We start from the raw sequence: 26,175 nt of genomic DNA, 5'->3' as shown, positions 1-26,175 counted from the left end.
GTGTGTGTGTGTGTGTGTGTGTGTGTGGGTGTGTGTGAGAGAGAGAGAGAGAGAGAGAGAGAGTTGCAGTTTCCTTCGGCTTCCTCAGTGTTCACACTCTGAAAGGTATAGATCATCGGATATTTAGACATTTGGATATTGATAGATAGATAGATAGATAGATAGATAGATAGATAGATAGATAGATAGATAGATAGATATTTAATGTGTAGGTCAGACTAACACACCCACAGAGCACTTTAGACCCATTTTGTATTCAGACTGAAATGCATTGCAATGCATTTTGCTACAACCTTGCCTTGCCTGACTTGCCAGTGACGATACCAGCAACTTGCAGCAAAGACAGCTTCACTATGTGTGTGTGTGTGTGTGTGTGTGTGTGTATGTATGTATGTATGTATGTGTATATACATACACACACACACACACACACACACACATATATATATATATATATATATATATATATATATATATATATACTCACCTAAAGGATAATTAGGAACACCTGTTAAATTTCTTGGTAATGCAATTATCTAATAAACCAATCACATTGCAGCTGCTTCAATGTATTTAGGGGTGTGGTCCTGGTCAAGACAATCTCCTGAACTCCAAACTGAATGTCAGAATGGAAAGAAAGAAAGGTGATCTAAGCAACTTTGAGCATGGCATGGTTGTTGGTGCCAGACGGGCTGGTCTGAGTATTTCACAATCTGCTCAGTTACTGTGATTTTCGCACAACCATTTCTAGGGTTTACAAAGAATGGTCTGAAAAAGGAAAAACATCCAGCATGTGGCAGTCCTGTGGGCGAAAATGCCTTGTTGATGCTGGAGGTCAGAGGAGAATGGGCCGACTGATTCAAGCCGATAGAAAATCAACTTTGACTTAAATAACCACTCGTTACAACCGAGGTATGCAGCAAAGCATTTGTGAAGCTACAACAAGCACAACCTTGAGGCGGATGGGCTACACCCAGTGGTGTAGTCTACGTGATACACAGGTATACGGCGTATACCCACTAGAAAAGGTCCCGCATTTCCGTATAACCACTTAAAAATGTGCAAAGATACGTATCAGTATGTTTTTTTGACATAACGTTCACTTTCCCGTTCATAAAGTCGCCTTCTCTGTGTTATGAAGCGGGCTCTTTTTGACCATATTTCGGGGGACACTACAGCTGGAGCTAGTTAACGTTTCAGAAAGGGAGCCTGTGTGTGTGTTTGTGTGTGTGTGTGTGTGTGTGTACACAGGCACGTGCATGTGCGTGCGCGCGTATACCCACTAGAATAAACTAGACTACACCACTGGCTACACCAGCAGAAGACCCCACCGGGTACCACTCATCTCCACTAAAAATAGGAAAATGAGGCTACAATTTGCACGAGCTCACCAAAATCGGACAGTTGAACACTGGAAAAATGTTGCCTGGTCTGATGAGTCTCGATTTCTGTTGAGACATTCAGATGGTAGAGTCAGAATTTGGTGTAAACAGAATGAGAACATGGATCCGTCATGCCTTGTTACCACTGTGCGGGCTGCTTGGGGTGGTGTAATGGTGTGGGGGATGTTTTCTTGGGCGATTTGGTGGAACGGGAGCTTTGCACCCTGGATGCTATTCTATCAACATTTCTAAAGAATACTTCCAGCACCTTGTTGAATCAATGCCACGAAGAATTAAAGCAGTTCTGAAGGCAAAAGGGGGTCAAACATGGTATTAGTATGGTGTTCCTAATAATCCTTTAGGTGAGTGTAGATAGATAGATAGATATGCATGCACACACACACACACACACACACACACACACACACACACACACACACACATCAAAAGAATTTATTTAGGCTACATATTGCTGCCTAAATGTAGCTATATGTTTAAACAGCTAAAACACAAATAAAAGAACAGAGAATATTAGCACCAACATAACACCAACCTCAGTTTTCATTTGTCTTTGAGTTTGTGATACTCGTCAGTTTTCTCATGCTCTCACTTTTTTCTTTTGATGGTACCTGAAAAGAGAAATGAACCAAATTAAGGTACATCTTTCCTTCTTTCTATGGTGTATTACTGGAAAGACCAGATATGAATTTAACCTACCTTAGCCATTATGAGCCTGAGCACTTCTTCTCGAACCTATTATTAACACAAATTTATTGCTTCATACAGTCAAACAAGCTGACAGATAAATTGACAGCCCTTACATTTACAGTCATCCTATATACCAGTTATTCACCAGGTGCATGTCAATACTATTACAGTACAAAATAATTTTTATTTAATTCATAGGTTAAAAATTAAATTGTATTAATAAAATGTGTGTTTAGACTTTAGATTATTCCAGAATGATTTTCATTTTTTGGGCCAATTTTATTTAATAAACCACAATTTGATTAATCAATTGGACTGAGTGACCTTCTGACCATAGCAATACTTTGACATCAAATGTGTAATGATTTTTAGAAATAACTGTCTTTTCTTGTGACAACTTAATATTTATTCACTCACATATTTTCTCCAGGATGCACCTCATTTAGCGGTCTGCTTTGCAGAACAGCATTCTGCGTGGCCCAGTCTTTACAAATGAAGTGGTCAGTAATCTTAACATTCCCCAGAGCTGAGCTGTGAAAGCCAATCTGCTGGCTTCATAGAGCGATCTCTTAATGTCTTCGCACTTCCCCTCTCACACCCTCTGTCCTGTCTGACCTGCCATGAGGGTTTACACTAGATTTTAGCTTAGTTTTTTTGATGACAAAGCAGAACAATTACAAAAGATACATTTTAATTTGTAGTGAATTTAGGTATTATAGTGGCTGCTTCATTGGTTTTGTTTGCTTCACTGTAGTAACTCATGTTTGCTTGGATGTAACCTCACAAAACTCAAACATCCATAGGCACTCAAGAGGCTCTCTGGATTGCCTGCAGCTATCAACTTAATTCAAAGCTTCTCTGAAACTGTACATTCTGCCAACAAACATATCCAAATTTCATATCAATCACACATGCAAAATAAAAAAGCATTCAGTTTAAAAAGCACTAAAATCACTGGCTCAAAGCCTCCAAACAAAATAATAAATGCCTCATAAGTCAGCAAAGCAGGGTCAGAAATGGTTCATTATCTGAACCTGACAAAATAATCCAGCCTTTGACTTTTTCTCAGTGAACCAGAATTATTTCCTTGCAGCTGTTATTTGTTTGTGTTCTTCATTCAGCTAAAATGGGCCATCACGCAGCAAAATAACTTGGATTTTTACTTCTGGCCAATTCAGCTCTGCCCTTTGCAAGTCCATTGTCGATTCAAGAGAAGAACTTTCAAGAATTGATTATTTTTTCAAACAATTAATCATCATGTACTTCATACCTGGTGACCCCTAGTATTTAAGGTGACTGTAAAGTTGCTATTTATACATTAATCAGCATATGACAGCTGATAAAGATAGGATTAAGTAGACAACTGATTGAGCTAAAAAAAAAAAAAAAAAAAAAAAAAATCCCACCTTTTGTTCTGCAAAACATCCTGTTAGAAAAATGAAGAAGCCCTGAGAAGAAAAACAAGAAATCTAATATAACATTTTTTCATTGTTATTTTTATGCACAGATATTGCTTCTTGGAAAAAAATGAGCTGTTTTAAAATACCTGGAAGGAATTGAGAATGGTGAAACTATAGTGAATAATTTCAAACAGGGGCGGTCCAGCATCTGAGAGGAAGAGCTGTAAGAAGCCAAGAATCCATGTTATTCCAAAGACTGGCGTTAGGAAGACCACCACCTTGAGGATGCTTTTGGCAGTGTCCTTGTCCTCTGCCTTGCTGGAATCAGGAGACGAAGATTTCATCAGCGTTAGGATGACCACAACCATGGAAAAGACGTTTGTCATAAGGACAATTCCCACAGGGATTAGGAAAGCATGCATGGAGCCCTTCAAGAGCCCGTCAAAGATGAGCCAGCACTTATCACTATGATAAGGACTGCCGGTGTATTTGTAATACACATAGCTGGTTCCCACTATGATGACGGGGCAAACATAGCCTACGATGCTGGAAAAGAACATAAAGACTCTTTTCCGCAGTGGGTTAAAAACGAAGATGAGCTGGTGGACAAGCATGATACTAAGGCTCATTGCCCAGCCAAACATGGACAGAAAAAAAAAGTGCTTGCACACAGTGAGGATAAGGCAAGAGGTGCCATTAAGTATCTCAGGAAATGAGGATGCTATGAAACTGCAGTCCGCCAAGAAGAGGCAGAGGGAGATGTTCACCAGGGCAGTGTGGCGGAAATGTGAGAGGTTGGTCTTGACTACAGCTGACCACACCAGCGCCTCAATGATGAGTAAGACCAGCAATGAGCAGATGGACACGCCTAGGCCCACGTATGTGATTTCTTTCAGAAATGGGAGTTCAACAGGTTTCTTGGACATGAGGACACTGAATGAGGTCAGGTGGTCGCACTGGCAAGTGATACGGCCGTCGTCACTCTTGTTCACCCTGCAACCTTCATTTGACCAAACATTGTCTGTGGTGTCCCAGAAAACACAGGTGACTTTATTGTGATCCACCTCATCTTTAGGAAAGTCCAGCGTGATGGATGTTGACGAATTGCTGCTATTCTGCACTGTGACTGATACTAAGAGCTCAGATGGCCTTTTGTCTTTGAGGCTTCCTAATTTTTCGGTCAGTTTTTTCACACTGACCATTTTGATGATTCCAGATGTCATGTGCATAGCAACAGAGATGTTAAAGACAGAGGTGACATTGTCAGGCGTTGAGCTGATTTTTAAATCTAGATTTTCAGTCATATGTCCTTTGGTGGCATTCATCTCGATATTCTTCACTAGGTTCTCCACAGACTGGAGGTAATTTGCTGCCATTGAGCCTTTGATGGTTGTGTTGATCCCATCCCATGACTGGTTGACCATGCTGCTTGCTCCGCCAAGAAAAGCCTGAAACATCCGATAAAAAAATTAGGATCATTAAGACTCCCATTGCTTTAGTTATACTAGTCTGTCATACAAAACCTTGTGTCTCAAAAATGATAGAAAATTTTTTTTTTTTTTTTTTTTTTGCCTAATCTTGTTTGACTTGCCTAATGTCAAACTACAGCATGAAAATCTCCAATGTCTGAGTTTTTCCACATTACACTGGGCAGCATATAAAAATAAAACATAGGGCTCAGTTTTTGTGCACCTTGACACATAAGAGAGGTTATATGCCATGTGCGCAGGGGGCAAAATGGCATGCAGTTGGTATTTTCAATTCAGGTGCATTTTTGAATTGGATAGAGATTAATATATTATCAGTAAGTGTGTTAGGGACTGGGATTGAGTTATCAGTTGAGGTGAGTGCCATTTTAGTGATGACTGAGCAAGTGTGTTTGTGTGTGTGTGTATGTGAAAGAGTAAGAGATAAAGCTACAAACAATTTTCTCCTCCCCTCTGTAAATGAATATATCAATCAATTTATTTCAGAGACTAAAACACCATCATTCTAATCTCTTGTCTCAAAAAACAGCACCCTTGCTGATTACTAATTTCCAAGACATTATTTGGCTTTTAAAGACTTTAGCACTTAATACTTTAGCACTTCTTATCATTATCAACTTGTTTAAATACTAGGTTAAATTTGCTGGTCTTTCTTGTCAGGAGGAAGAGAGAGGGAGTCATTCACAGAGTCCATGAACTTGAGCAGGAGTCAAGCAGAGGCCTGTATCACAAAGCAGGATTCAGGCTTTAGCGAGATAACATCAGGCTCAACTCCGGATTTTCTGTATCACAAAGCTGGTTCACCTCTCATTGGGATAGGAAACCTATCCTGAAAGCTAGTCTGCTCCAAGGCAGGCTAGCTTTCAGGACAGGTTCAGGATAGGATAGGATTGAATCCTATATAAAGCACCGCCCCCTGGCCAGTCAGCTGTGTGTGAAAACATGGCCTGCCCAATCATTGAGAATTCCATTGAAGAAGGAGCCTGATCCATTAGATTTTGCTGATGACTATCTGTATGAGAGAAAGGATGTAATACTAATGTGAAACAGCACTTCAGCCTGGCTAAAAGCTGCCTGGTATACAGAGCTGACATTCTGTAGGAGAGTAAAACAGAAATGAGAGATCATTAAAGGAAATTTGATAATTAAAAGTATTTTAAGTGGTGTTTCAAAACATTTTAGGGACATTTAAAATGGCACAATTAATTAGCTCTAAATGGGTGAGAGAATGGGCCTGATTGACAGCTCGCTGACGCAAATGTGAAAAAGGATAATTTGAACCCTTCATTCAAGAGGGCGAGTAGGCCTTTATAGTTGCGTTTTGTTCTTGCTAAGTTCTAACGCAGCTCAGTATACGATTTTATTCAGGCTATCAACTTGATGTACTGATGTCATTGAATTGCATAACAGGCTATAATAAAAAGGCAAATGTACCAAATACAATGATGTTCTTGTGTTTAATAACATTCTTTTAACCCCTGAGGGGTTATACCTGGACGAATTCAACTATACCTGTCATACACGCAACACATTTGTGCAGTACAATGATTTCATGGGTTTCAGCGTCAGATGTGGACTTGAGCCATTGATGTGTAACTTACGCATTTATGGAGTTGGCAATTCGTGGCCAAGCATTCTGCCTTCTCTTCGCGGCAGCTGCGGTGTTCGATTTACTATGTAAATTTGGTTTTTCCTCCTTATACGTTTCCAGTATAATATGCTGCTCCTCCACTGTGAAACACGCTGTGCGTTTTTCCTTGTCACTCATGTTTGTGATTGGTCTGCTGCCTCAGAACCCGCCCCTTATACGTGCACGTTCACGGCTCTTGATGAGACAAACCTGGATCGCGTGAGTGAGTTGATAACCAGCATTGTGATACCGGTTATCCCTGATCACCATGATCTCGATTAGTGTAGCCGGATAGGTCTGAGAAATCCAGGGAAAACTGAGCTTGCTTCGTGATACCGGCCTCTGCTTGTCTATTTTCATTTGTTGTTTTCACAACAAATGATGTTGGTAAACACACCACTGAACATTAGAGGTCAGCATTGTGCAGAAAATACATATGGTACCTTTAGGTCATAAAATGCTATTTAATTCTGAGACCCCAAGATTCCAGTATGACAGACGGCTCATTTCTGGTAGACAGAATAAAAAATATTAGTAATCCACAAGAGCTCACGGGAACAACGTCCTCTTGAAAGGGGTTGAGTTTTGATGCATTGGCCATCACTGCTAGTACATTAATAGATGCAGACACGTCAGCTATACTGCTATTTATTTCAGCAGAGATGTTGCTGAGCCCCGAAAATATATACAGAACCTCCTCCGGGTTAGCCACCAGTCCTTCCTGGAACTTCTAAAAAGGAGTAACAAAAAACACACATTCTCATTTGTAACAGTGTACAAAGAAAACAATCTTTGGAAATTCAGATTTCTGTCAGTCTGTCATAATGATTCCAAAAAGTGTCACAGACATCAACTATAATGCCATACTCACTTCTGCTTTTTTAAGAACTAAATAGAGCTTTTCCTTGACACAGTTGTCGAACACACTCTGCCATTCTTTGCCTTTACATGTCCGCTCCTTATAGCCAGTCCTGCCCTCCCCACATATTCGATTAATCACTGTGTCCCCATCAGGGGTTTTTGGCCATTCATCACCGTCCTTCTCACAAAATTTTTCATTAGCTGGGAAAAAAGTAATTCACAAGTTGATGCAAAAGAGGTGAGTGCAAATAAATGCTATTGTAAAAGAAGAAGTTGTATATATTAGGACAAAAATTAGACTTCATCAAATTATAAAACCCTGTAGTAATACTTCTTAAGAGTGCCACTTTCATAATACAATTAATGTTCACATCAAATTATACTTCAAACATTTTTCATCTCTAAAGTAAAGATGATTAAAAGGCTGTAGTTGTCAAAGGTTTGTAATGTTTATTAAAATTTCAGGTACCATAAATCACTGGAATATCCACTGTTGCATTTTTCCGTTGATTCTTAGAGTTTGTAAAAGTGATGCTGACCCTATGGGCTTCCTTGGTGGGGATGCAGTTGACCTTGACTTGAGCGGAGTAGTGGAGTTCTACCTTATCAGCTTAAAGGGAAACTGGGTATTAGCTTTAGTTATTTGAAGCAAGTCAGTTAAAGTTGCAGCCAATATCATTCACATGACACACATATAGCTTTGGTATAGTGGTTGAGAAAAATGTGAAAGAAACCAGACATAGGGTGATGTCCTGCAGCATTCGTAAATATATATTTAGAATTTATTTATTCATTCATTTATTCCTTTATCCATTCCTTCATTGCCACATAGGAACTAAATAGAAACTGAAATAACAACAATAGTAACAACTTGGAGCCTGGAACTGCTCACATATGTTTCTCCAAGCAATGCAAATAAATGCTAAGAGCTAGAGTCATCTTGCAGAGTAGTTTACTGATTTTGCACTCTTTCACATCTTTTTCCTGATAGAAATGAGAGAGTACCTAGTTGAGTGAGTAACTTTAATTACTTGAATTTAAAACCTTCACAATTTCCAGCCATGGCTCTTTTTTTTGATAATTTAATTTATGCTGGAAACATCATAGAGAGTAAAGACATTTATTTAACCTGAAGTGGCACCGCTCATTTCACTTGCTGATGCTTGCTGCAAGTTTGGACAGCTTCACTGAAATGATTGGCTGCTATCTTGTCCAGAGGTGAAAGTAAGCCTACTGCAGGCTGGTACTCCATCACATTAAAAGATTCAGTGCAGACGCTGTACCGGGGAAACAGGGCTGCTCGCCAAAGCCCACTGAACCCAACTTGAACCCACATAAAACCCTCTTGATAGCATTTTCAGCAAAGACAACAAATCTACAAGATCAACACAATCAACAGTTAGACTTCTTATGGAGATGCAGCTGGACCTAATCTCTAAACTACTCCCCTCTTTAGGAACTGTGCCAGTTAGCCTTCAGCTGCTGGTCTCAGCACTAGATGACTTACTATCTGTCCAGTCATTTTTGCCTTGAGTTCTGTACATGCCTTTTGACTTTTGTCAAATAAAGACTTTACCTGCCCAAATCCTGTGTCCTGCATCTACTCTTGGGTCCAGTTGTCTGAATGTTACAATGAAAGCCATAAGTGCTTTCTCAGCACAACTAAATTAGCTATTTCCTTTGAAACCGTTCATAGGTGAGCCATCCAGGTTTTTGTCACTGGGTGTAGGACTTCAGTTTTTCTCGTCTCAGTAGGTATTCATCAGAAGTACTGCACACTTAAACATGTTTTTGAGCTGTAATCTAAATTATATGACTGTGCTGTGATAAAATACTTAAACGCTGGAGTTAATATTGACAAATTTAGAAAAATGGGAATTCTATAGTTTAAAAATGGCTCGTTGTTTTAAATGAGCTGTTTGTTTTGTGTTGCCTGATAGCACATACAATATTTACAGTCAGAAGTGTTACCCAGTCACTTGGACCCAATCAAGATGATGGCCCCACTAGCTCCTCCTAAAAGTTACTGAACTCAGATTTTAGTCTCCCCTTCCAAGGCTGATGAATGGATGGATGGATGGATGGATGGATGGATGGATGGGCAGATGGATAGACAACAGGTTGACAGACTTACATTTTGTCTTATATATAGGGCCTTGTTGAGATGTCTCTTCATCTGTGTATTTCCAGTGATGTCGATAACTCTCTGAGCTGTTCAAGATGGTGGCAGTGACTTCCACTGTCACCATACTGGTGGGCTCAACCTTGGTGCAGTCTGCTGTCAGAGGATTCGTCGACATGGTGATCTCATCAGGCAGCAGCACCACATCGAGCTCTGTCTTGGCAATATGATTTATTGATCCTGTGGTGAATCCACACACATATGTGCCTGTGGGCAACATTTGAGTTCACATTACAGCTCCAAGTGTCACTGTTCTGACTTTTTCTCCAGCACAGACACAGATGTGATGTTTTCTAATCAGTGTGAAAGGCAAAAAGCTGAATGATTCCTAATGACTGATAAATCTAGATAGGCTTCTCTGTGTAAGCTTTGTTCTGACTCTATGTAGAGAGGTCAGAGGTAGGTGGGAGAAAATTTTAACTTCAATGACTAAAATCAACCTTACAAGAAAGGCTGTAAAATAGAGTGTGTGCATGTATGTTGTAGAAACCTTTCTTATTAAGATCTGGCTCGATCCCAGATTTGGGATTGGGACATTTAAATTGACACTGATAGAAAAGAAAGAACTAAACATACAGACAAACTACACTATATTACCAAAAGTATTCGCTCACCCATTCAAATGATCAGAATCAGGTGTCCTAATCACTTGGCCTGGCCACAGGTGTATAAAATCAAGCACTCAGGCATGCAGACTGTGAAACAAGACATTTGTGAAAGAATGGGCCGCTCTCAGGAGCTCAGTGAATTCCAGCGTGGAACTGTCATAGGATGCCACCTGTGCAACAAATCCAGTCGTGAAATTTCCTCGCTCCTAAATATTCCACAGTCAACTGTCAGCTCTATTATAACAAAATGGAAGCGTTTGGGAACAACAGCAACTCAGCCACGAAGTGGTAGGCCACGTAAAGTGACGGAGAGGGGTCAGCGGATGCTGAAGCGCATAGTGCAAAGAGGTCGCCGACTTTCTGCACAGTCAATTGCTACAGAGCTACAAACTTCATGTGACCTTCAGATTAGCCCAAGTACAGTACGCAGAGAGCTTCATGGAATGGGTTTCCATGGCCGAGCAGCTGCAGCCAAGCCACACATCACCAAGTGCAATGCAAAGCGTCGGATGCAATGGTGTAAAGCACGCCGCCACTGGCCTCTAGAGCAGTGGAGACGCGTTCTCTGGAGTGATGAATCACGCTTTTCCATCTGGCAATCTGATGGACGAGTCTGGGTTTGGAGGTTGCCAGGAGAACGGTACATTTCAGACTGCATTGTGCCGACTGTGAAATTTGGTGGAGGAGGAATTATGGTGTGGGGTTGTTTTTCAGGAGCTGGGCTTGGCCCCTTAGTTCCAGTGAAAGGAACTTTGAATGCTTCAGGATACCAAAACATTTTGGACAATTCCATGCTCCCAACCTTGTGGGAACAGTTTGGAGCGGGCCCCTTCCTCTTCCAACATGACTGTGCACCAGTGCACAAAGCAAGGTCCATAAAGACATGGATGACAGAGTCTGGTGTGGATGAACTTGACTGGCCTGCACAGAGTCCTGACCTGAACCCGATAGAACACCTTTGGGATGAATTAGAGCGGAGACTGAGAGCCAGGCCTTCTCGACCAACATCAGTGTGTGACCTCACCAATGCGCTTTTGGAAGAATGGTCAAAAATTCCTATAAACACTCTCCTCAACCTTGTGGACAGTCTTCCCAGAAGAGTTGAAGCTGTAATAGCTGCAAAAGGTGGACCGACATCATATTGAACTCTATGGGTTAGGAATGGGATGGCACTTCAGTTCATAGTATGAGTAAAGGCAGGTGAGCGAATACTTTTGGTAATATAGTGTATGTCTGTGGAACCCTCATAACTTACCTGCCCAGCGGCCTGTTATGCCGTTGAGTTTGAGGCTAACACAAGACTTGTATTCACTGGTGGCGCAGCTGTTGTCAATCGTCACCACGCTACCATCGTTGAGCTTAAATGTATCCTTTCTGTACAACAAAAGCAAAGCACCTCATAGAGTTGAATTTAGGGCAATCAGAATTGTTTGTTGATTCTTGAAGACATTTCACTTCTTATCCAAGAAGCATCTTCAGTTATGACAGACTGGTGGGGAGTCTTCAGTATTTAACCTGTGTGGGGACATTATACAGGTCCAGGTTCCCTTCCATCCAGGAGGGATGACTGGACAGCACTCAGAGGCAGTTTATCTTCAGCATACGATGCTGTCCTGTCATTCCTTCCCAGAAAATTGAACCATTCATTCTTGACCCCCTGTAACCCTAACAACCATCGTTCACCCCCTGGAGTCAGGTGACATTACCAACACTAGATAGTTGCCACAAAATAATAATATCAAACGACCTTGATATTGTCGAGCTTGAATACCTGGGACTTCCCACCAGTCTGACAGAACTGAAGAAACGCCTTAGATGAGGAGTTAAACATCTTCGAGAATCTACAAACAAGTCCAGCTTCTCTCGATTAAACTCTGTGTGGATAACCATGACCTGTATGACTAAGAACCTCCACAGACAAAACCAAAACACGCACATCCCAAAATATTACATCTAGGTGCTAGACTGACTATAGTTCATGTCTGAAGAAGGCCTTGCACACAAAACGTCACATGTGGTGGCAACTGTAAAAAGCTTTGGGAACCAAAACTAATATGCAGACAGTTGTTTTCACATACTCATCCTTGCTGGTCAGCCTCCAGCCAGAACTGTTTGTTGCCTCTTCCAGGTTGCAGTTCATTGTTGGGTTTGATTTGTAGCAAACCTTAGTCTTGGGGGCAGATATGGTGACCAGTCCTGGTTAAAGGAGAGGTGATATAAATACACATAGTTGATTGCATACATACACATACAGATTACAGATCACAAAATAACACTAATCCACTTTTAAAACTGACTTAAATCAGTTGTACATTAAAGACCGTTTTTGGGTGAAGTAGTCCTTTAAAATGACTTTTTAAATGTCACTTCTGTCCATTCAGAAACAAATTTCTTTCATTAGTTTTGCTATGCTAACAATAATAATGAAACAGTGACTTGACTTAAGGCTCAAGTTTTGTCAGAAATACTCTGGGCATCAGACTGATTCAGTAAAGCCTTTACAGTTTCTTGGCTTTAAGATTCTGCTCCAAAACTGGGATGTAACGCTGCGTTTAGTAAGAGGACACAGTAAGACTTTGATTTATCAAACTTGGCTGCCTGCCTGTGATGCTTTACACAGGGCAGAGAAGTCTATAGTTTTAATAATCCGTCTCTCGTGTAAATGACATGTATTTAAAAAACTAATGAAGTTTTTGTCTTGGTGAACAAGGCCTATAACATGCTCTATAGCATTGAGCAATGTCACAGTTGGTAGTAGTAGACAGAAGATGATCAGTGGCATGCTCTGTTGGTTTGCAGCTCGGAGTCTCTGTTCCTCTCTAACCAACTTCTCTGCTCAAACCTCTTGAAAATGCCATTTGATTTTAAAGGCGTTTTAAAGGCGTTTAAGAAGTTGAATTAGCAATTATTTATCACAATTACGTTGGTTTGGAAAACAGACAAATGGAGACTCGAGACATGTAGGTCCATTTGAAGAGGATGTTTTCATAGATTTGCTGCTGTCTGTTGAAGTTACTGATCAACTCCAGAAGTGACTACAGTCTTTGGAAGCCTTTTTTGTCCTAGGATAAAACATTTTTACATTGGACATTCATTATAAGCATTCCTTTCTAATAATAATAATATCCTTTATTTAAGTGGTGTAGTCTAGTTTATTCGAGTGGGTATACGCATGCACGCACATGCACGCACACATGCGTGCGTGCACACACATACGCGCGCGCACACACACACACACACACACACACACACACATGCGAGCTTTCTGAACCGTTAACGTTAGCTCCAGCTGTAGTGTCCCCCGAAGCGGCAGTATTCACAGGACAAGCAGAAGGCTTACTGAAACACTTAAATAGTGTCATTTCATTTCATTTCTCCACTGACTAGCGTTGGACCGTTTGAGGTTGTTGACTCGTGCCCCTCTTTAAGCCATTCACCTTTACCACTTCACCTAGTAGTTTACATAGGATTCATGTCACGCCTGACGGAAGTCAGGCATGACGTGGGTCAAAGTGGGTCAAAAAGAGCCCACTTTGTAACACAGAGAAGGCGAATTTATGAACGGGAAAGTGAACGTTATGTCAAAAAAACATACTGATGCGTATCTCTACACATTTTAAAGTGGTTATACGGAAATTTGGGACCTTTTCTAGTGGGTATACGGCGTATACCTGCGTATCACGTAGACTACACCACTGCTTTATTTAACCAGGTAAAAAACTCATTGAGATTCAAAATCTCTTTTCTAAGAGTGACCTGGCCAAGATGGCAGCCTAAAAACATCTGAACTAACAGTGCAACCTCTTAACATTTTGCACCCTTGAGATTTATTTGTCAATTAAAACCATCATGTTTTGGTATATGTTTTGTAAGTGTTACAAATGCTGCGACACACTGGTGGGTGAGTGAGCACAACTTGCAATACATTTTACTAACCTAATGTCTCAACCAGAACAGTAGCACCAAGGGTGGTTTCCAGATCTGCCACAAAATCTTGAAGTTTAGAAGTCTCAAATTTGACATTGAAGTCTGCCTCAAAGTGAGCAATGTTGCTTGAAACAAAAAGAAGAACACAGGTTAGGATCATAGCATATTCTTTATGTCATAATAGTAATTTTAACAGCAACTAAATTGTATTTTCATTGTGTTTACAATACAGATGCTTGTGTGTTTGTGTGTGGATCTACTTGCTCTCTGTCTCTCATTTTCTCTGTCATATGCATACGTGTGTACATACAAACATAAAGAACTTGATTCTGCAAAGTGTTTATTTTATTCTGTATATGTTTGCTTGCCAAAAAGATGAGTATTTTCTGATTTTAAAAAGACCCTACTCCAACACTGTGTTAAATTCAAGCATTTTCCCAGTTATTTCTAATACAGATGAAGAATATGTGTGTGTGGTTTGCAGGTGCTTGATCTTTTATAGAACTTTGTGGAACTTTCTAGTTCTTTTTGAAAAAAAAAAAAAAAAAAAAAAAAAACAGTACCTGTTATCCTCCATCCTTTCTATGAAATTTGTAGTGCTGTGTTCACAGGAAGTTGGACCCATGGAAAAGGAATGAGAAGAATCAGGATTGTACCGTGTATTCTACAGGTGCAAATGGGCCAAGTGGCAGCCATTTTTTGGGAGCTGAAGTAATAACTTTCTTGACAGTTCCATCGCACACAAAACAAACATTATTAAAATGACTGATAATCTTGGATATCATCACTGACATCATTTGAAAAAAGGTACAAACCTTTGATTTTGGCCACAAGATGTCACTGTGGCTCGACTGCTGACATCGTAAGGCTTTAAATAGCTGTCATGTGTGAAAGCCTGTTGCTTAACCAAAACTGCAGTAGAGAGACAGCGGTATGTACCAGGCTAGTTCAAGCAGTGGTGTAGTGGTAGTTGATGAGGTTGGTATACTAAAGTGAGAGTGGGTATACTTTTCTATATATTTAAATGGATTTTGGCTGATAGGTGGGTAAATTGCCAGAAAATGAGGCGGGTATACCTGCGGAAACCCTCCACTACACCACTGAGCTCACGGTAATGTTAAGCAGAAACAGGCATATTTGGTTTTAGTTATGATGTCAGACAATCAACATCAACTGTGGTGCTGATTATGAAAATGGATGCATGCTTCATGCCTTCATCAACATAAACAAATTCAAGTTGCTACGGTGCTGTAAAAGAATGTGTACAGCTGAACTTCCTGGAGAAACAGTCACTTGCTGAGAACCAAAGGCCCTTTTTAATTATACCCAATTCTCTTTCAGTGCTTGGACCTCAGAACATTCATTCATTCATTCATCTTCTAAACCGCTTATCCTCACTAGGGTCGCAGGGGGGGGGGGGCTGGAGCCAATCCCAGCGCACATAGGGCGAAGGCAAGGAAACACCCTGGACAGGTCGCCAGTCCATCACAGGGCAGACAGACAAACACTGACATTCACACACACAGTCATACCTAGGGTCAATTTAGCTTCTCCAATTCACCTGACCTGCATGTCTTTGGATGGTGGGAGGAAACCGGAGTGCCCGGAGGAAACCCACGCAGACACGGGGAGAACATGCAAACTCCACACAGAAAGGACCTTGGGTGGAATGGAACCCAGGACCTTCTCACTGTGAGGCGGACCTCAGAACATCTGTCGTGTAAATGTTTGAATTGCAATAACATGGTGTTCACAGTGACAATTTAGGATAATGAAAGCTCAGAGGAAGAATTTTTCCTGTGAGAGAAATACCAGAGAAAATACCATCCATTGTCCTGAGTTGACACTGTGAATACCAAATGGCCAATATACAGTATATTGGCTATATGGTATATTGGTATATGATATATTCTATTGGGATTTTTTTAAGGCTTTTTTATGGTTGCATTTTGTATGGTTTTAATTGATGGGTATTAACATTTCAATACAGTCTGAATTGAAAAATAACAGTCCTATCCCATAAGCCCAAGTGAAACTTAATTTTTTTGTGTTGATGTGTTGCAGTGTTCCCTGTGGTGACAACATATAAATGACTCTGGTGGGTGAAAAGGCCTTCTTTGGCATAAGAGGAATGACAAATAAGATTGTTGAATCTATGTTGAATCTATGTTGGAGTACAGTACCTCTTATCCATACTAATATTAAGGCCCAGGAAGCCATTAATCGTTTTAAGTGCATTCATAACCTGGAAAAAACAAAACAAATAAGAATCATGTCATTTGTGTTTGACAATTGGTCAGTAATATAGAAAGCCTGTAATCCAAACAAACAAAAATAAAATTCATATAGGTAGTTACAATGTGAGCAGAAAGGCTGCAGAAGGTATATAAAGACAATATTGGCAACCATTTTCAGAAATATATGCCATGAGGACCCCCTTGGAAACGAGATGCTACATCTCAAGGGGTTTATTCCTTTAATATAATTCTATAACTTCAAAGTAAAAGTCCACTTTACCTGTGTTTTGTGGCTGTCCTGCCAGGGGCCACTTCGGAGTGTAACTGACCCACTCATGGAAACTGTGTTGATTGCAAAGATTATGATGATTAGCGATTCTCATACACAGACAGCAACAGTAACTACAGTGTATCCGTCTACTTGGGGAATGCATACACAGAATGAAAAGATGACAAAATAAAATGAAGAAACACATCAATGATCCTAAACATGTTTAACCAAAAATATAATTTGTGACAAGATAATTTGTGACAATACACATGTGCTTCTATGTTGTTTTCATCAGTCAGCATACAATAACTGGCATCCACTCTGTTGAAGTACCTTTCTCTTTGGGAATGCAGAGGGGTGTGAGGTGGGACACGTTTTGGTTGCAGGCTGTGTCGTTGCAGCAGGTTGGGGGATTGGTGCTGTAGCACACCGTGTTGCTCCAGACGTACCCGGCAGAGCAACTGCAAGTTGTTTGGGCTCCAACAAGCAAACAGTCTGGACACAGAGACACAGATACCATGTCTTTGCGAGGCAGGCTCAACCTTTTCGTCTCGCCTATCGATTCACTCACCAAACTCCTTCCAGGATGTTCACACAGTCTGCTCACTAGTTGGCTCTGTTTCCATCACAGTTATGCTTGTAAACAGTGATGGTGGTTTGAAACAATTTCTCACAAAATAATTTCCATTTTCCATTTTTTTTTTTTTTTTTTTTTTTTTTTTACAAAAATCTATTTAATCCCTGGCAGTTACTGATTTCTTAAAAACAAAAATTACGCACATTAAAACTTTTGAAAACAGTTACACCACAGATAAAAGTGCAAAAATGAGAATAGGCTAAGAGTATTAACCTTTGCAAATCATGTACAGAAATGCTCGTTGCCAGGTTTAAATATGTAAAATTAGATTTAAAAATACTTTGTCAGATTTCCTCTGTAACAAGCTGTCAGCTAAGGTGATATTTTTCTATGGATGGTCAATCAGTGATCATGCAGGCCAAAGACCTCCCTGCACTGGAAATCATTATTAACGTGATAAAATACATCCATAATTAAATCCATTGTTCCTATTTTAAATCATCATACTTCAGCAGTTGCAATTTTGGAACAGCCTTTCCCCTTTGTTTTAAGCAGCTGCAGAGAGCTCATTTCTATTGGTTAGCCCTTTGTCTTTCCTTTTGTTTTATTATTTTTTTTGTGTGTGTGCATTAATCATATCATGCATATGGGTGTGGTTACAAGTGTATATATATGTATACATGTATATGTGTACGTGTGTATTTTATCGAATATTTGGAGCATTTTGTAACTCTGTGTTTTAAAAAGGGGGATATATAAATAAATTATTATTTTCACTATTGAAGTATGCTACTCCTGTCTGGGGCAGTGTGTTGCTCCCATGCAAAAAAATAAACAAGAAAAATGGCTCAGCATCACATAATAATGTGTAAAGTTTCCTGTTATAACAAGGTTTTTTCACGTTATAATGACATTTTTTCATGTTATTATGACATGCAAACTTGTCATGGAATAACAAGAAACTTTTTTGTTATAATAATATAATATATTGTGAAATGTTTCACATTATAACTCGATGACCTATTGTTAAGGAAAAATCTAATAAAGGCCATCATCACCATCTTCCCCTGTTGCTGTTTTTTTTGTCACTGAAAAAAAAAAAAAATTGTAAAAGCCATAATTACTTAATACCCCTGTAAAACTGCATTACGTCTTTTTGTTTGGGATGTTATAATAAAACAAATAATAATTTATTTTCTTAGTTGTTTGTTTGTTTTACAGACACTGAATGGTTATGCATAAAATATCCTGTTACATTTTATGCATAACATTTTGTGTACTGTCTCATTTCAATTATATTCATTTCTTACCTCAACAATAAATTTAAATAAAAATTAGCCATCCTTTGGGGCTTTTGCTCTCCCTTTTAAATCTCACAAGGCCCATGTTATTGCTATTTTTCCCTTTTCCTTCCTCCTTTTTGTCATTTTTTCGTTCTCTCTCTGTTTTTCATTTGCTCTGGGTTAATGTTGTGTTAATGCTGTTTAATTTGCACGAGTTTATTTGCATTTTCAGTGCCGTCATTTCAACAACGACGGCTTTTGCACACTGAAAATTTCAATACAAATGCTATTAATATTTAAGCGATGGTTGGGACAGTTTGGGGCATTACTGTTTGTGGTGTGAGCTGCATTGAGGCACAGAAAGTCACAGCATCAGCAACAATACAGGAAAGCAGTAATAAATGCAGAATTAAATGGAAAAACAGAGAATGTCAAGAGCATAAAGTTAAAGTTAGATATTGCTACTTTAAGTATACACCAATAACAATTATGCAGTCACAGTAAATCAGTTAGAGGTTTTTTTTTTTAAGATAGATTTTGAGTGTAATTCCTCTTTTAATCATAACTGATTAAATTAATCCATTTGTCATCCTTTTCACAGATTTTGTCTATACATGTGAACAACTACACACCACCTTTTTAAGTACTTTTTGAATAACAGTCCTCTGATGATGCTCCAAAATGAAGATCAGAGCAGATTAAAGTGGTTTCGTGCAACATTTGAGGTTTCGAGTGCAAAGCGAGTGAGGTTAAAACATCCTGTACCTGCCACCAGGTCCAGCTCTACGATGGTCACATCGCTGTTCAGGGCACTTGTGTTGCTCAAAGCTGTCAGGACAGTTTTGGCCGCCAGGCTCACATTGCTCGTCACCATGAGCTCAGCAATGGTGACATCTAAGACAATAACATGAGAGATTTTTTTTTTCATCATTATTCTGTTTGTCACTGAGGAACTCTGCTGAGTAGCTCTGCTGAGCAGCGATGGGTTCAGGTCTTTGCCCCGAGGCAGCTCATCAGTAGCTACTGAAGCAGGACAAAGTCATCAAGCCAGATCTTACAATCAAAAGCCTGCAGTGATACTCCTCAAACAACCAAATTATCTCACAGCAACGGAAAATGCTTGTAACAACAGTAGAGAAAGTCAATTTATTATTTTGCTGTAATAAATATTCATCATATTCAAGTACTGTGCTCAATTAATTTGTGTTATTCTGTGCTATTTTAATGACACATCCTTCCTGATTATGTAGCAAGCGGACTCACCTGCTGTAGCATTCTGCAATGAGGGGGAGAAAACAGATGTAATGTGATATTAGACAAAATTAATATGCAGGACAAGCTAATATCAATCCAGAACCAATTTAGATTTACACTGCAAAAAAATGGCCTGTACAGTCTTCATTTTCAAAAACAGAATAAAACACTCTAAGTTCACCCAATGCAACTGTTATCACACCACTGAATGGGCATTATCCAGCAACATTAGGCAATGTACCGCTACGTTTTCTAATCTTAACTATGATATAATGAAAGTGGCTAAAGCCAACGTTTGAGTGGTTATAAGCGACTGATGAGAGGTATAAATGACAACAGCCCTCTGACCCGCGGGTTCTCCAACTTTTTTCAATAATGTACCCCCTTGGAAATATTTTTTGCAGCCAAGTACCCTCTTGCCAGTGCAAAAATAAGGTAGAAAAAAAGCCTTTATAGAGAGGTCCAATCCTGCTCCATCAGTGTCTGAAACAACAACCTGATACTGACGATATTTTGTTGGCTCTGTTTTTGATTCTTTTTCTCGTCTTTATCTTCATTTTCAGTTGTATCACTGCTACGTTTCAACCACGAATCAATTTTCTGGATTTTTGTCCTTGCTCCAGAACCACAGCAGCAGATTTCAACCACAAACACACACACTTGACACCCTCGGGAAACCCAGAGGGAAAACTGAATATAAAATGCAGTCTACCAAACTTACATTTATATTGTTTATTGAACTTATTATAATATACGCAAATTATTTTAGGAATTACATGCGACTGATATTTTTTCTCATTGAGTGGTTCTCAAATGGGGATACATGCTGCCACTCGGTGACATCATCAGAAAGCACAATGTATGGTTTCATAGTTATGCAGACGACACACAACTGTATATTTCTGCCGAACCAAATGATGCTACAGTGATAAATTCCATCACTACCTGTCTCATGGCAGTGAACAAATGGATGAGCGATAACTTCTTAAAGTTAAATGAAGACAAAAAAGAGATCCTGTTAGTTGGCCCCAAAACAAAAAGAGAGATGCTGTCCATTAACTTGGGGAAAGTGGCTCCCAGTATTGAATGAGGTTACAAGTCTTGGCATTGTATTGGATCCAGATCTTAGTTTCAAGTCTCACATTAATAAGGTGACGAAGACATCATTCTTCTACCTTAGAAACATCGCTAAAGTGCGACCATTTATAAATCAAAAAGATGCTGAAAAACTAATACATGCTTTTATCTCAAGCGGACTTGAATACTGCAACGTACTTTTTACCGGCCTCCCAAAGAAAACTACTGACAGACTTCAGCTCATCCAAAACTCTGCTGCTCGCTTATTAACCAGAACCAGGAAGAGAGAGCATATTAGTCCGGTCTTAGCTGCCCTACACTGGCTCCCTGTAACATTTAGAGTTGACTTTAAGGTTCTCCTACTTGTATACAAAGCACTTCATGGGCTAGGACCGAGCTACATTGCCAATTCCCTTATTGGCTATGCACCCCAAAGAACACTGCGATCGTCTGCTGCTGGCTTATTGGTTCCCTACAACAGTCGAAAGAAAATTGGGGATGCCGCCTTTATTACTTACGCCCCTGAGCTTTGGAACACACTACCTTTAGACATCAGGGAAGCCAGCTCACTAGACATCTTTAAAAGAAGATTAAAGACCCACCTTTTCACTTTAGCCTTTAACTAGCTCCTATTTTACTCCACACTGTTGTCTTTTATTGTTTCATTTGCATCTTTTGTTTTATTTCAAATTTTATTTCAATTTTTAGCCTTTTCTTTATAATTCCACCTTGTGCTGTGTTTTATTCTTTTTAATGTTTTATTTAATGTGTTTTCAAATGTTCTTCTTTTTATTGTGAAGCACTTTGAGCCGCAATTCTTGTATGAAAGGTGCTATACAAATAAAGTTTTATTATTATTATTTTTAATATTATTATCATTATTATTATTATATGTGTACCACTGCATTAGAGGGTGTGCTAGGGACCTAACCCATACTTTCAGGGGCGATTATGACTAATAACATCCATTCAGTGTTATAATTACAGTCAAAGCAGGTGCAAATGAAAACAACTTATATCTCAACCACAAACACCCTATATTATCCAATGAGAAACATCATTACCTGACCGTGAATAAACACAGCTCCAGCCAGGAATATAAGACACCTGGCCCACATTCTTACCCTGGGGGACAAGAAATCAAACAATTAAACCTGAATATCAATTGTGAATAAAAACCACTGTTAGTAGTAACAGTGGTCTCAGGGGGAAACTGACTCAGCACAGGAAGAACAGGCACTACCCACACAGAAAGGACCAAATCCACATCTCACATTCCCACAAATCACACATTTGACACTGTCTTCTCTCCCTCTGTCCTTATGAGAAAAATCACATGAAATAAACCACATGTGGTTTTGGAACACATGTGTTCTACAGCCACATGTGATTATTTCACATGTGATTTGTTTTTTCCACATGTGGTCTTAAACCAGATTCTAGCAATTCAAGTGTGAAAAAGCAAAATGAAAAACACGTGTTCCAAATCCACATGTGCTTTATTTCGCATGCGATTTGATGTGAAATGTGTTGTTTTCACATGTGAAAATTATAGATCACATGTCAAGAAACTAGTCACATGTGACAATGAGGAATCCACATGTGAAGATGCAAATCTCATGTGATTTCATGTTGTTTTTACATGTGGAAATTCCAGTTCAGAAGGCAATCACATGTAAAAAGGCCAACTCCCACATGACTTTGTGTTTTTATGTTCATATGTGGAAATTTTCAATCTTGTGAAAACAACAAATGACATGTCACTGATTTTCAACGTTGGACTCGATCCATGCTCTGCACTTCCAAGATGTCACTTGGTAATTCAACACTGCAGCCAGCGCTTTAGTGGGTTTTACTCATGATCTTAAAGCAGCTGGGAAACTTCAGTTTTTAAGTTGAACACAATCAAGTTCCCTTCATCTGCTCTTACAGATTATGTTCAGATGCTACCCAAACTGGTACAAAAACCCTACCCATGTAAAAAACTGAAACTGAGAAGTGTACTTCACACAGCGTAATAACTTTCCCAATTTTCCTATTTCAAGTCATTTTGAAACTTTTATTTGTGAGTATAGGCCTTATTTATTTTTTCTTGGTTTCACAATGTGTATAATGTGAGGATAGTTGGGAACGGTACTTATTTTTGAATTGAACTTTATTATATTCAATAGTTATACACACACACACACACACACACATTTACACATATTGTCCCTCAATACTACATTCATATTGGCCTACAAATCACAACAAAAGTTAGAGCAACTTTAGTAACCGACCTCCTAAAATTTGAATACCTCTGAATTAGACTATCATTAGGACTGTCATCCAGGTTATTACAGACAAAACATGGATTTTTGAAAATGGATTGGCAGCTATCATTTTGCAGAATTTTGTAGCTCACTTCAAGTATGAAATGTTTTCTCTGCCCTCTTTGCTCAAGGAAAATCCATGGCAACATTTGCAAAGTTATCGTAAGGCTGTGTCCACAGTAAGCCAGGTAAATCAGCCTTTCATCCCCACTGAGATGGCTTCTCCTCATCGTACCAATTGGCATATTTACTGATGCCTCTGTGGATTTGTTGTTACATTTGCATTTTCACAAATAAAAGCTCCGAGCCCATCCATATCACCAACACACTGACAACATATTATGTATAATGGGGGCTTCAGGCTTGTTATTACAAGTTATTACAATTTGTATCATTTGGTACACACCGACGTTGGAAACACATTGCTTTGGTGAAGTCTGGTTGTACATTTAATGTTTTTCTTTGAGGAAGATTCTTGGGGTGCCCCGGTGGCTCACCAGTTAAGAGCGCATAACCGGTGTTTGAATCCGACCTCAGGCCCTTTGCTGCATGTCATCCCCCCTCTCTCCCCTGCATTTCCTGTCTTTCTCTACTGTGACTGTCAAATAAAGCAGAAATGCCAAAAAAAAAAAAAAAAAAAAAGATTCTGTTTTAATTTTGTCTGACTTACACACTTCACTGCAAACACCTGAGTGCCAGCAACAGCCAGTTGTTGATTTCAAACTAGGTTTGACACCACAAAGGTTGTCTTTTAAAAATTTGGCAAAACAAACAAATGATAAGCAAAATCTAATTGCACAAGACCTGCACAATGCATATCCTCTGGAAATGAAAAATGGGAACAAATAGGAGCAAATGATTAAATGACACGGAAGTTCTCCTTTGACGTAGCTTTTACTGTCATTCTCAGTCTCAACTGACTCCCTTTTAATCACTTACTTACAAGGGAGTCAAATGACTACCTTTTATGAGTGTCTACTTGACTTTTTTTATGGTGATGCAACTGGTGGCTGCTACAAATGGTGGTAAGGTCATCCTAAAGGTTGTCACAAGCATATCTTTCCTCTCAACAGAACAATAAGTTAATCATTTAGTTAGTCAAACTTCAGTTTGCATCAATTTGCATATTCAACATAAATACAAACAGCAGGCAACCCGATGATGGTTTTGACACTTCTCTGAACTGTGCACTGGGTCCCACCCACATCACCTACCCACAATATGCATATACACAATGGTATGGCCAAGGGCATGTTGAAATGGTACGGTTTATACCCACCTCATTTTCTTGGTAAAGCAGGGCATACTTTCATTACTGGCTGTTGTTACACATTTATGATGTTGAGCCAGCAGAGCAACCCCCTCATCTTCCATTACATGACAGGCACTCGTGCAAATTGCAGAAATACGCAGATGCACATAAAACAAATACATTGGTATGCACACACATACAAATGAACAGACACACATATACAGCCATGTTCACATGCGCACACACACACACATACACACACACACAGGAAGCACACGCTTAAATACATTCATTAACTAACTTATTCTGTGCTTTTTCATAGGAATCATACACAAATTGTTAACATGAGCACTATTTTTTCTACTGCGATGGCCACTGAGTCTCTAAAGTCAGACCCAAACTAGGAACCAAAATTCTCAGGAGAGCTGTTTGCAAAGTTTAACAAGATTCAGACAGCTTAGACATAGAAGATGCAAGACTTATTGGACTGACAGAGAGGTAAAAGAAATTAGGGCTTAGTTGTGATATTAACTTATAAACTACAGAATGAAGTTATAGTGCATTTGCAAAACATATGAACTGCCTTGTCTAATTTTGGAAGGTGTTACTTACAGTAGTAGCATCTTACAAAATATATATTATTGCCGACATAATTATTAACAGTACAGCAATATTAGTGGCATCCAGTACTAGCAGTCTCCTGTTCAGATCACCTCACTCATGCAGCCTTTAAGTACAATACAGACGGACAAAGCATAATGTATTCAAAAAATACTCTCACCTTGGCCGCAGGTACTGTACTTATCCAGAAAGCACTACTTTTCCCAGTTTGCCTGGCTGTAATTAGCAAACTGAAAGCAGTGTGTACTCCACAGGTAGCAGGTGCCCACCAGAATCGTGCTGGTGTTCAGAGTAATTGAGCATGTCTGTCAGGAAGGAACGAAGTGAGTTAGGCAAGAAAGCTTCTTGGAGAGTTGGAAAAGGGCATGGGAGGGTATGGTTACATGTGTTTGGAGGAGAAGGTGGGGTTACAGCACACAATGACTTTGTCCTGAAAGCCATTTGCATTGATGATGTCCATGACATCAGGATTAGTCAACACAGTGACTGAGCAATTTCCATGGATTTGTCTGCCAAATCAAGCATTCTCCTTCAGGCTCTCCTTCAAAGCACAACACAAAGAACTTTTCCATTCATGAGAAGAGAAGAAAACCCCCACACATATGCTGTGAAAATCAATACATTTAAATCCCAAAGCCCACAGCATTAGCTCAGCATGCCTCAACAAATGGCCTAATTGATTTGATGTTTTTGTCAAATTCTCTTACTGTTACCAAACTTAATAAATTTGCAATTTTGGCCTGCTAGCTATGAGTGACAGGCACAGGAGTGCATAGCTGTGCTGCAGGATGACTTTGTGGTCAGTGAGGCCTGGCTTTAATCACCTATGAACCCATATCTGTTTAAGTATCCCTGAGCAAGATCATTACCACACTAAAGTAATTTCTGTGTTAAGCAAGATAGTGTCCATCTACATTTTCTAGAGGAAAAAACATTTTTCCATACATGATAGCAAATCATTCAATCAATATTACCATTTCTGGATTATGTTGTTTGATTTATTAGACTGTGGCAGTATTCAATAATTAAAATTTTCACTTTCATCCAAACATTGCACTACTATATTAGTAAAAGTAAATGCCTTTTGGGGTCTATGGGCCCTTAAG

At 39.4% G+C, this 26,175-nt stretch overlaps 1 protein-coding gene across 1 annotated transcript; it reads right to left on the bottom strand.

Moving 5' to 3' along the window:
* adgrf3b (adhesion G protein-coupled receptor F3b) lies at positions 1-25,344 on the bottom strand. The gene is made up of 20 exons (XM_030047010.1): positions 25,230-25,344; positions 21,949-22,009; positions 19,817-19,829; positions 19,319-19,447; positions 17,027-17,188; positions 16,703-16,764; positions 16,369-16,430; positions 14,749-14,784; positions 14,195-14,310; positions 12,337-12,454; positions 11,514-11,632; positions 9,603-9,857; positions 7,938-8,078; positions 7,479-7,669; positions 7,161-7,337; positions 3,637-4,938; positions 3,497-3,538; positions 2,100-2,135; positions 1,936-2,011; positions 1-98 (listed from the first exon to the last, which is right to left on the bottom strand). Exons 2-19 carry the CDS (start codon positions 22,000-22,002, stop codon positions 1,937-1,939), a joined length of 3,090 nt encoding a protein of 1,029 aa, XP_029902870.1. The 5' UTR covers positions 22,003-22,009; positions 25,230-25,344; the 3' UTR covers positions 1-98; position 1,936.
* Positions 25,345-26,175: the final 831 nt, after the last annotated feature.

Source organism: Myripristis murdjan, chromosome 24, assembly GCF_902150065.1.
Source record: "Myripristis murdjan chromosome 24, fMyrMur1.1, whole genome shotgun sequence".
NCBI classification, from domain to species: domain Eukaryota; kingdom Metazoa; phylum Chordata; class Actinopteri; order Holocentriformes; family Holocentridae; genus Myripristis; species Myripristis murdjan.
Note: the sequence above shows the minus strand (reverse complement) of the source record. Positions and strands in the feature narration are given on the sequence as shown.

Excerpts from the sequence above, each read along its gene's own strand:
- adgrf3b (XM_030047010.1), bottom strand. The coding sequence starts at position 22,002 with ATGTGGGCCAGGTGTCTTATATTCCTGGCTGGAGCTGTGTTTATTCAC. Across the intron at positions 14,311-14,748 it reads GAAAGGATGGAGGATAACAG|CAACATTGCTCACTTTGAGG; the intron begins GTACTGTTTTTT and ends TTTTGTTTCAAG. Across the intron at positions 11,633-12,336 it reads AGGCTGACCAGCAAGGATGA|AAAGGATACATTTAAGCTCA; the intron begins GTATGTGAAAAC and ends TTTGTTGTACAG.